Below are 11,382 nucleotides of genomic sequence, written 5' to 3' on the forward strand. Positions count from 1 at the left end.
AATTGCAGAATCATATATTCTATTTTCATTAGAATTGAAATCACAGATTATTCTGAATATCACCTTGTCAATTTGTTGGGGAATAGAAAATCTGGCTCATATTGCTGGAACTGTGACGGACCAAAGTGACCAAACTTTGGTGCTTGTACCCTTTCCCCTTGAATGTACTACAGACAGGCACAGGGCATGCTGGACGAGGTTTCTTGGAATAAGTTACTGCAGTTTTGGTCAGCTTTATAAATGTTTTGACATTAGTTTTTACTTTTAATCTAGAGCATTAAGACACTGTAAAAATATTTTGTATGAAAGTGAGGATGAAAGGACAGGTGCATTAAGCAGCCTACTTCTCGAGGCGCAGGTAGAGAAGACGTCTTTATGGCTTTGACTCTGAGCTCTTTCCACAGGTTGCTGCAAAGGTGTGACAGGCTTGTTGTGTACCGCCTTCGTCAAAAGTTGCCAGGCCTGTGCATGCGTGGCCGGAACAGTACTCCAGAAGCTCTGGGGGAAATTGACAGCTAGGGTTACTGTGTAGGCTGTCGAAACGCCTCAGAATGCTGCCCGGCGATGACTCAGGTCTCGCGCACAACGGCTTGGGAACATTTGCAGAGGACGGTACTTGATGTTTTCTCTCAAGTGGTGCACCCGTGAACACAGTTATGTGTTCGAGCACCTGCAAAAGATTATTTGGTCCCGCGTAACGTTGATGGACCTGCACAGACGTTGCCTTAATTGACCTTGTTTTTTATTTTTGTTAACTTATATCGTAATAAAGCTGTGCTATCCAGCTCTTACTGCTGGCATGATTGCTCTACTCTGTAATAGTGACGATGGTTCAGGATGGAGAAAACGCTTAAGGGCTGACAATCTTCTAGGTTTGCATGGACAGATCTAGCCGAAGCCGCGCAACTACGCAGCAGGCAGGCTGATCAAGGCTTTTGCACCGCGGCTATGTACAGGCGTTGTTTTTGTTCAGAACTGCTAGAATGCATTGGTGCGCCTGTGCAGAGCTCTCGTGTTCCGCGCTTGTTTCGCGTGTGTTGAGCTGCGCTTATATAGGCTTCCGGCAGCTGCCGGGTTTGCTGACTGCATGCCGGCGACAGACATGGACATCGCTAGCCTGAGAGCGTGCTGGGCATTCACTAACCCGTTTTATTCCATGGCGTATTTCTAGAGCGCGACGAAGCAGTGGCCGAGTCATCCCATGCACCATCGGCGGCTGCCGACCCGGCGGCATCGGCAGGGCGCAACGCGGGGGGTCGGGAGCGCTCACCACTTCTCGAGGCTTCTCCACCGGAAGAGACTGCCTACTGTCCAGAGCAGGACATATCTCCTGCACAAGAGTACCCGGAGTACTTGACGCCAGATATGCAAGTGCGCGTCGGTGTGTCGCCGACCGAAGCACAGCCGGCTAAAGAGAAGCCTGTCCGGTACTCTGAGTCGTCAGTAGAGTCGTCCTCGGAAGTAGGGTCACCGTGCCCACCAAGCCAAGGTGGAACTGCCATGGCTTTTGAGAACGTCGCCTTTGCTGGCGAAGACGTGATTGATGCCACGTCGTCGCCGATAGAAGAATCGTCGAGTCCAGCGGGCAGCCGAAGTCCGTACGAAGTTGTCCGCGACGCGCATGCCGAGGAGGCTGCGCAGACTGCGCTTGTAGAAGCAGAGAAGAGCTTGCGCCATGCGGTGCAAGAGGAGGTCCGCGCTCGTCCGCAGTCACTGGTGACAGAAGAAAGTAGCGAACAGCAGGAGCACCAGATCCAGCCGAGTATTTTCAATGAAGCGTTTGATCATTCACCCGAAGAAAGTGCCCCAGAGAAAAAGCAATTGTCAGAGGGGCTTCTTGGTGTTGGTCTCCTCACAGTATCTGATACGACCGCCCGGACGCCCGAGTCACGTCGTGGGGACAGTGACGAGGATGAGGAAGAATGGGCTGATCACGTAATGTCAAAGATTCGAGGCCGGCCTATACCACCGACTCCGCCGGCCTCCCCGCGAGCCGTGCAGAGCGCAGTTGAAGTTCAGGGAGAGCCCTGGGAAGCGCCAGTTGTAGAGCAGGAAAGAGTTAATGTAGAATCAGCCCGTGACATGAGCGCTGAACGAGACGCCGGAGTGGATGTCATGGGCGATCGTAGTGCTACTCAGCCGCAGCTGCAAGAATTTCGGCGTACTGCTGACGGTAAGCGGCCTCAGTTGGAGCACATTCCTTCTGAAATATCAGACGAAGATCTCGTAGAAAGAGAGCAGTCGCCTACGCATATCACTGCGACATGTCGAGGCGACAGAAAAGATTCCTCATCAGACCGCAATTCGTCTCCTGATAGTGACGGCCCTAAAGCATCTGGATCACACCGTCGGTCAGCCTCTGGAGTGGGTGCCATTGCCCTTGAAGCTGTTCATTCTCAAGACAGTGGTGGAAATGAAAAGCACTCACATGAGAGTCGTGACAAAGGTGCACAGGAGGACGACAAGATCACCGAGGAACCTGTAGACACCATGTTTGTGATAGAAGAGGAAGCGCCTGCGGACTCTAACAGAAGTGAATCATTTTGTGATGACGCAGATGAGAGGGCAGCGCGCACTGCTGGAGGGCTTTCTCCAAGTTTGGAGTCACCACCGCAGAAGAAAGATTTGGACGATGGATCAAGTAGCGGGAAACCAGACGCCGCCTCTCCTGTCGTGCTAAGATCCAAATCCAAGAGAACAGACAAGATAAGTGATAAAAGATCGTCGCGGGACTTGGACACGGGTCATTCAGGGTCTGAAACCGACCACAGCCACTATTATTCGTTTGAGTTGACGTCTGATTCAGGGAAAACACCTGGCGCAAGCCGGCCAACGTCGTCTGAATTCGATGTAAACATACTGAGTGGACAAGCCTCGTCAGAGTACGAGACGTGTGCCACATCGCAAGACGGCGAAGTGTCTGGATCTTACGCTACCGCAGCAGCATCATCTCATGACACATCCTTCGCGACGGCGCGTTCGTCTTTGAGTGGGAGTTCGCGTAGCTCCGCTTATTCCGTCGACTCCGAGAGCTCTGGCCATCTAGGCAGCATGGAAGTATCCGAAGCTAGTGAAACAATTGTAGCCTCTGCGCATGAGGAACTCGATTCTGATATTGAGTCGGAACGATCAAAATCTGTTCTTCGGGAACCTTACGATGGCGAAATACCTGAATCAGTGATCCGCGGTGGGGTGGAACATCCGTTCTTACCGAGCTGGCAGCCAGCGCTTAAGGACAGTAGTCCAACACTGCACGGATCTGCCGGCGCACGACCGCCGACTGCTGAGGGAGTCTTCAGCCCATTCCAAAGTACAGTTCCATCGGAACCGGGACGCAGCTGCGTTGGGTGGCCGTCTTCCAGCTTGTCCACCGCCGAATCCGTTCGGAGCCCTTCGAAACCAGAAGTTCTGAACGGTGTATCGGCTCCCCTGGAGGGGCAGCGGCGGCTTCGGCATAACGACGATTTCATGGCGAGCAGTCACGAAGAAGAACAGCTCTCGGTCTCGGAAAGCTCGGCCACGCAGAGCGAGCACACGTGGCAGACTAGCGTAGAGACCATGGTAGATGCAGTGGAAGCGCAGCGCTTTTCTTGCGACAGTGAGCGGCATCACCGACAGTCGACAATGCAGAACTCAGTTTCATTGCCGTTTGATGAGGCTGTGGTGGCTGAAGATTCTCACCGCGAGGCTGATGATGACCGTGCCACTCCCCCGTTTCAGGAAGTAAACGGCCCTGTGGAAGTGGAATACGTGCCTGAGTACGACGATCTCACAGCTCGGACCCTGAGACCTGTTCGCCAGCAGAATGCACCTGATGGACAAACGGAGGCGCAAGGTGATGTTGCCTTATTGGAAGCATCAGCTGGTGACGCGTCCACGAGCCGTGAGCAGCACGAGGAGGAAAATAGCACGGAACTAAGGGAGGAAGGCTTCTATGCAGAAACGTTTCAGGGTGATCTCTCATCAGAGGAAGTGGAAAGTGCAGCGAATGAAGCACTGCTACTGGATAAGTCTGCTTGCTCCTTCTACGAATACTGTCATGCAAAGGATGAATACGAAGTTTGTAACACACGTCCTGCTGTCGAAAGCGCCTCTTTAAAAGAAGCTTTTGAGCGCCCAGCTACACCGGAGCCTGTAGATGAAATAGATGATCAAGAGGATGAGGGGAATTTAGCACAAGGCTCTCCGAATCTTCATGGTAAAGATTATGAGGCATTCGGGCATGCCAGCGCAGAGGAATCAGTCCCATGTTCAGATAAAACGCACATTGCACAGGAGCTCTCTGAAAACGACCAGTATAAGGTTTTTAGCGACTCAGGAAATCAAAGCTCATTACATGACGAGACCCGTTCCAAAAGTGTTTCGTCCAGTCTCGAAAGGGCTATGACCGACGACGTGAGACTGTACACAAGCAAATGCGAAGATTATATTCTTCAAATGCACCAGACCTACAAGTACGGTGTTGGTCTTCCGAAGACATCGGATGGAGGTTATCTTCCGGAAGAAGGGATGGACGTCGAAAATGTCAAGCTGTTAGAGAGCCGATTGCAGGAAGGAAACGGGGGCCAGCAAGACTTCCCATATGACTTATCCTACCAACAGGAGTATGGTGGAGATGGCAGAGTAGAACATGGTGATCTGTATACACATCAAGAAGTAGAAGAAGAAGGGTACGATGACGAGCGGTCACGCACACGTGGTAGAAGACGGCTTAGCCCCATATCAGATGAACGTGGGTCTACACCAGATTATGATACCCTTGCTGGACGCAAAACATTTGGGAAAGGCAGCGAAAAAGACGATGCCTCGACGTCCTCTTTAATGGAATTTGAACGACTTGAAGCGGAGATGGCCTCGGGCACAAAGTCTTCGAGTGTCGGGTCTAGCGATTCCCTTAGCGGTCGCCAGCACCAAGGCCGCAGTGGTGCAGGCAGTGAACAAGACAGTGTATCTGTAAACTCGCTCACTGAATTTGAACGTCTCGAGAAAGAAATAGTAGAAGCAGAGGGGGTTGACGCGCGGCTTCGAGGGGAAGTTGCCGCAAAATTAGATGAAATCGATGAAGGTCACGAAAGCCAAGCATCTGACCCAGGCCATGAAACTGCTGTGTACGATGAGAGTGGAGCGACTTTGTTACTCTGTGCCTCTGCAGATGTTAATGAAGAGCCTGATGGAACTACTGATGATGCACAATTAGGAGATATTGAAGCGGCACAAGGACAAGAAGTTGCTTGGTCCAGGACGGAAAGACACTTTTTGACTACGCGTACTGAAAGTGGCCACTCGGTGGAGAGTGTTGATCGACAAAGCTCTGCGTCGACTGCTACACAGTTTGATGCCGACTCTTTGCGGGAGAGAGAAATTGATGATTCTGAATCTAACTTTGGTCCAGACACACCTGGCTGGATGCAGAAGGAATGCGTGGATTTGGACTCGTTGCACGACTCACTTCACGACTCCGAACACCATGATTCACTTCAGGAGGTCCCGAGTAAAGATAAGGATTCATTGCAGTTAAGAGAGCCGTCTGCCGACGCTGACTCCCTGCAGGAAGATCATAATGAACTACAGGACTCCTTGTACGAAACGAGGGACATTGATTGGGACTCATTTCGAGCCGATGAAACGTCTGGTTTGGATGACACTTCCCGCTCGTGGCACCAATTCCCGAGCCAGATTCGCACGACAGAACTGTCACCAACTTTGTCTCGACCTGCGTCGTCGCCGCTTGTCGTTCCAGTAGTTGTGGAACGTATTGATACCCTCACGTGGGTGGACCAAGACCCTGCGAAAGCTTGTGTTTCAGACGGAGAGTCGCTGGGTTCTCGACAACAAGAACATCCGCGAAACGACGCGCTTGTCTCAAGCACGGACTCATTGGAACCCAGTAGCTCGGCAAATACCCATGCAACGTACCAATGTGACACTGATTCTATGATGTCTAGCCTCAACTCAGCAGAAGAATCAACCATGGTCACCAGCACTGACACGCTCGAGCATGAAACATTGTGTTTAGCTTCGCAGGGCAAGTCACTGTCCCTGGAGGGCGGTCTGTTTTCAGGAGGAGACGTGACAGAGGAACAAAACACGCGAACGCCGCTTGAAGGGGGCGTATCGGTCGACGACATGGAAGAGCGCTTTCGCGAGTGCCTGCTGCGTTCAGCCGCTTCCCCGACGAACGAGGAACAGGTCGAAGAGCGTCAAACGATGGACGAGAAGGGAAACTTGATTGTCACCCGGACTGTGAAACGACACGTGACCTCGGAGCCGCGGCTGCATACTCAGACATTCATGGGTCCAGACGCTGAACAGCGAAGCCGCGAGTTCGTCGCTTCATTCGCGGCTATGGAGCCGTCGGCGGAAAGGGATGAGTACGAGGGTTTTGACGCTGCCGGCAACACTGTTCGCGTAACGCAACACGTGGTGGTGCGCCCCACTATAAAGACAGTCACGTTCACAGGTCCCGACGCGCGTCTGCAAATGCGAGAGTACATGCGTAGCCTGGCTGGCGGCCAACATTCATCAGCCGAAAACACTCCGACATCTGACTCCGGAGTCGGCGCCTGCTCGTCGCTGGCCAGCCCGCCACCGTTAATGCCCGACCCCCCCGCGGCAGCGCCCTCTTCTGCTTGTCCTGGGCTCCAACGCTTGTCAGGTAGATGGAGACAAGACGTCCCCTCTCGAATGACCTTCCGTTTGTGACCCCTCTCCCTGCTCCCTCCCTTTCCCTTGAGTAGGCTGGCTGGAACTGCACTGGTGTTGATGAAGTGTGTGTGTGGGCTTCTCGGCTATTGCTTGAGCTCCCTCCCAGATTGATTGTTTTGTTGTGTGTTTTTTATTATTTTTATTTCTTGGTTTTGTTATGTTTGCAGTACAGGTACATCGACGAGAAAAAAAGGGCACCGGTAGACTGGCGATCAGCAGAAAGTGCTCTTGCTTGGTTTTAAAAGTTGGCTGAGAAGCCTAATCTGCATGTTTTATACAGGTTGCTCACAAACGTTTGGCTAGTGTGTCAGTAGGTTGATTAGAAATAGGCACAGAAGAAAACTTGACTGCTTAATGATTTTCTGCCTGTGTTTATGCACCTTTTTCTTCGATGGATGTGTGTGATTGCCATAGCCTGCAGTGGTGGTGACGCTGGCCTGTCACTTGTGCTTGATGTGTGCGGCATATTGTGCCATTTTACAGCCAAACTGTAATGAACGATTGCCATTGTTGCCGTTATCTTTCTTGAAGGCGGGGACCAATGGATGGAAGCAGAGTCAGCTTTGGATGACTGTTCACCGCCTGTTACTGCTACTCGGTGAGGCACCCTTATGCACCTGTACCTCTACTTGTGGAAGCATTCGTGAGAGGGGATGAACGTCGTGCATACAGGAACACTAGGTGCCGTGGTTTTAGCAGCACGTTAGACATGTAGCATCGTCTTGCTTTCAGCAAGTCATCCCAGAAGAATCTCAGTGAAGCAGCTTACTACTAATTTACGGCTTGTCCATGCAAACACCAAATTGGTATAGGATAGAGCATCATCCTCAGTTAGGGCCAGCTCAGACCTTGTTTAATCTTTGAACAAGCTGTGTCTATGGAGTAATAAAAGAAATGATGTGGATCATTTCATTTGCAGTATTGCTGCTGTACTGCTGCTTATAGTGTCAGATGGGAGTATGAGAAGATTCTGTCATGAACTTACTGCGACAACATCATGCTCCCACACCTAATTCAAATAGTCTTAGAAGACTAGGGTTTTGATGAAGGTCAACTGGCGTTCGGACACCACTAGCAGAGCTTATACCAGAAACGAAAACTGAGATACTTTTCTGACATCGTAACACGGTAAAACAATGACCCTGAATGGACTCCTGAGCAGAGCCAAAAGCCAGAAGTTCAAAGTCAATGGCGCCGGTATACTCGCTGTAAGCGTGCATGTTTCTGGACTACATAGTTGGTTCGATCCTGTTTGGTGGGGAGGGGAGGCACTTCCGACTATTGTACACAGCCATTGACAGACGAAAGTTCGGTGATTTCTTTTCAATGTTTATTTCAGCACGCAGTTGTTGTTTTTTTCGGCGGTATTTTGTACGGGTCTTTTACGGTTTCATTTTTTTATGATAAAATGTATTCCTGTGCTGAGAAAAGTCACTTAGTGCGATTCTTGTGGAAGGAAGTGCTATCTGAAATAAAAATAAAAGTAACAGAAGTTAAATAAGAAGCTGACAAACAAAAATGCAACCACAATTTTTCTAAAAACTGGGTTATCGCATTAGTGCCGGGTTGAGCGAGAGGGCGCGGAATTGAATCGCGTGTTTGTTTTACGGTGGCGATGGAGCTATCGTTGAGCCATCGCGGTAGCCAGAACATCGCTCTCTTTCTTGACGCTTGTGCATAGTTTCACTTCAGTGCCCTTAAGCACAGCGAACAAACAGCGCTTCGTTAGCAAACAGTGAGGATGTGGAGCCTCCATGTCTGCAGAGAGGTGTCCAACCCTTACTTATTACTTAAATAAATTACGACCAAGTTAAGCTGAAATGTATACGGTGGTGTCGACAGCACTGAGGGGCTGCGCTTGAAGTGGTAGAAGACATAAAATTGGTTTTTGAAGAAAGGAAATAGCACAGTAACTGTCTCGCATGACGGTGGACACTTCAACTGCGCCATAATAGAAGGGATATAGTGAAATAACAAAGGGGGAAAGATATGCTGTAGTGAAGGGCTCCGGAACAATTTTGATGGTAAAAGGCATAGGCGACATTGATGCGAAGCAGTGGCTGTGCTAATAAGAAAAAAAGCTAACAAAAAGCGGGTCTAAACAAAAGTAAAAATCACAGGAATAAAAGCGAAAATATAAATCCAAAATTGAAGCTTAAGGCTCGTCAACAATCACAGTCTGACAGAAATACCTCGTGGGCGGTGACGAGCATCGCTGAAGAACGCCTTTTTCCGTTTCTTATCAGAACACGATAGTGGGCGCAGCTTGTTTTAGGTATTCACTTTTAGCTTTTAGTTCTTTACGTTTTATTATTGTTTAGGATATTTCCGCGTGTTTTTGCCGATATTCATTAAAGTTAGCATTGTGTCCTGTCCTGCTCTCTCTATACCGTGTGTGTCTAATCGTTCAAGCTGCTGCACACCCCAAGAATTCCCTAAGAACCTACTACGTATGGAAGCACAGGAACACTAAACAACCACCTTTTAACATGCGGGTTCGTTGTGAGGTCGGTGGTGTAGTTCAATAAGTATTTACTGCTAAAGGTGTCTTTGTTTAAATGTTGGGCCAACGATGACTGTTTGGTGCAGTTATATTCTAACTGAAGAAAGTGCATAGACTTCAGAAAGAGCACAGAGTTACATATTCTAACTGAAGAAAGTGCATAGACTGCAGAAAGAGCACAGAGTTACGAGAGAAAGGCACTATTCTGCATCACAGAAGGGCATATCTACTTTTACACCTTTTGCAGTTCAATAAAATGAGCACGCCTGGAAACAGGCGGGGGTCTGATTGGCTCTTATCAGCAGTGACATCAGGCGAAAGCGCTCTTTGAGCACATGGTTTGGGTAAATTGTGTGTCCCGAGTTTCATACTGTTGGAAAAACTGTTTCACGTGATGAATAAGTTTCAATGCGTTGTCTTCGCAGCGTGATCACGACGCGCACCACGCGCACCATGGGCCCCGATGGCCGGGAGCAGCTAGTGACGACCACGACCGAGGAAAGCGGCGGCGAAGAGCCGGAGGCGCGCCTGCGCCGCAGCATGCAAGGCGTCCTGGACAGCTTCATGGCGGAGCCGCCCACGCCGCCGCACCTGGACGAGGAAGAGTGATGTCCCCGCCGGCGTGCCGCACATCTTCGCTCTCTGTAACCCCGTAGCACACATCGTACAGAAAGTCTTGTTTTGCACACGGGCCGCAGTTTCGCTGAATCCCTAATGTATCTTGTGGCCGACTCTTCCGCCGGGCTGTCGTGCTTTCTTTGGATGCGGGAAGAACGGACCTGTATCCCGATTTACTTGTAGGCCGGTTCTCACTGCCTCCGGTGACAGTGCTGTGGGATACGTTTACCTCATCGCTTGTCGTACCGTGACTCGGCGACATGTCAATATTGGCGTTAAACTCATGGATGCCGACTCAGTTATCTATTCAGTGTTTGCAACTCCTTGGGGCCGGCATTCGTGGACAGGGTTGTCGCTGTCATTTGGAGCCTTGCATCTTCTTACGTTTGCCCGTTTATGTCGCAATAGGAGTACGAAATGTCGTCTCGAAGCAGTGCAGCATTATTAGAGTCGTCACCGTACCCCCATTGTTCTTTTTCGTTCTTTCCTGGCTGGGATGGGTGTCGTTGTGGTGGTTTAGGTTTTCAGCACTGACCTGCGCCTTAGGGCCAGGACGCGTGCCGCCGGCTTCCCTGCCTCGGCATAGAGCTGTGGTAGCCGTGCAGCAGGGCGAGCTGCAGTGCACGTGGCGACGCTAGCGCAGCGCTTTCAAGGCACAGAGTAACGTGCAGTCTGGCGGCTCTTCATAGCCTTTATCTGGGGAGCGCCGTGGGCAGTTCACGCTTGAGCGATAGGGGATTTACCACACCGTTTATGTAATCTCACGTGCATGTTCTTGGCTTTCAATAAAATGCATTTTTGGCTTACGTCGAGGCTTCTTCCTTCTCATGCCTGCGTAGATTAGGGATACATAGTTCCCTATCACGGCCAGGTTTACAGCTGAGTGTCACTGTTCATGGCAGACTCATTTGAATGCCTTGCAATTTCAGAGTATTGAAACCTCTTGCTTAGTCTTGAAAAATTCAAAGAATGTGGGCGTGCTTTGGCAGGGCTACAGCTGCGTGGAGCTTCACTACCCATAGCACTCACCCGTAGCATTTAATCCTATTGTTTGTTCCTGAGACAGGCGTCTGGTACAAGCGGTTGCATCCGGCACTGTAGTGAAGCGCTGATTGATGCCAGGCTGCTGTTCTCCAGGCGCTTGATTGAGTTTCGTGGTTGCCTATACACCCAAAGAAAATTGTAGAGGGATGTGAATAAATCGTAGTTAGCAATTAAAAATGGTCAGCGATACAAATGCCTCATGCCCCACTAGTAGACGAGGCACTATAGGTCTTCGGAAGCTCTTGAAGGGCAGGTGGCACCGCCGCTTTCTCCGTGTAACGCTGCAGGAGCGGCTTTCAGCGGTGGGGGAGGGGAAGGGCGGCATTGGTTTTTGCCCAATTTGCAATGTTTTTGGGGTTGCGTTGTTGGGAAGACTGGAGTCGATAGCGTCACAGTGTACAAGTTAGATGAAAATACCACATGCACAATACACTCACTCTGGTAACGGCTGGGACTCACGAGGCTGGATATCATGAAATGAGGCTAGTTGAGCATTACCGCTTATGTTCTCA

At 50.4% G+C, this 11,382-nt stretch overlaps 1 protein-coding gene across 35 annotated transcripts in view; it reads left to right on the forward strand.

Annotated features, from left to right (window-relative positions):
- Window positions 1–10,632, forward strand: part of LOC144114148 (uncharacterized) — a 306,774-nt gene extending 296,142 nt beyond the window's left edge. For all 35 annotated transcript variants that reach the window (XM_077647687.1, XM_077647674.1, XM_077647686.1 and 32 more), the window contains 3 exons: window positions 1,172–6,655; window positions 7,237–7,303; window positions 9,634–10,632. In XM_077647687.1, the coding sequence (XP_077503813.1) occupies window positions 1,172–6,655; window positions 7,237–7,303; window positions 9,634–9,817 (5,735 nt within the window). In that variant the 3' untranslated portion in view covers window positions 9,818–10,632. The remainder of the gene's footprint in view (window positions 1–1,171; window positions 6,656–7,236; window positions 7,304–9,633) is intronic.
- The last annotated feature ends 750 nt before the right edge of the window (window positions 10,633–11,382 follow it).

The sequence above is a fragment of the Amblyomma americanum genome, chromosome 1, assembly GCF_052857255.1.
Source record: "Amblyomma americanum isolate KBUSLIRL-KWMA chromosome 1, ASM5285725v1, whole genome shotgun sequence".
NCBI classification, from domain to species: Eukaryota; Metazoa; Arthropoda; class Arachnida; order Ixodida; family Ixodidae; genus Amblyomma; species Amblyomma americanum.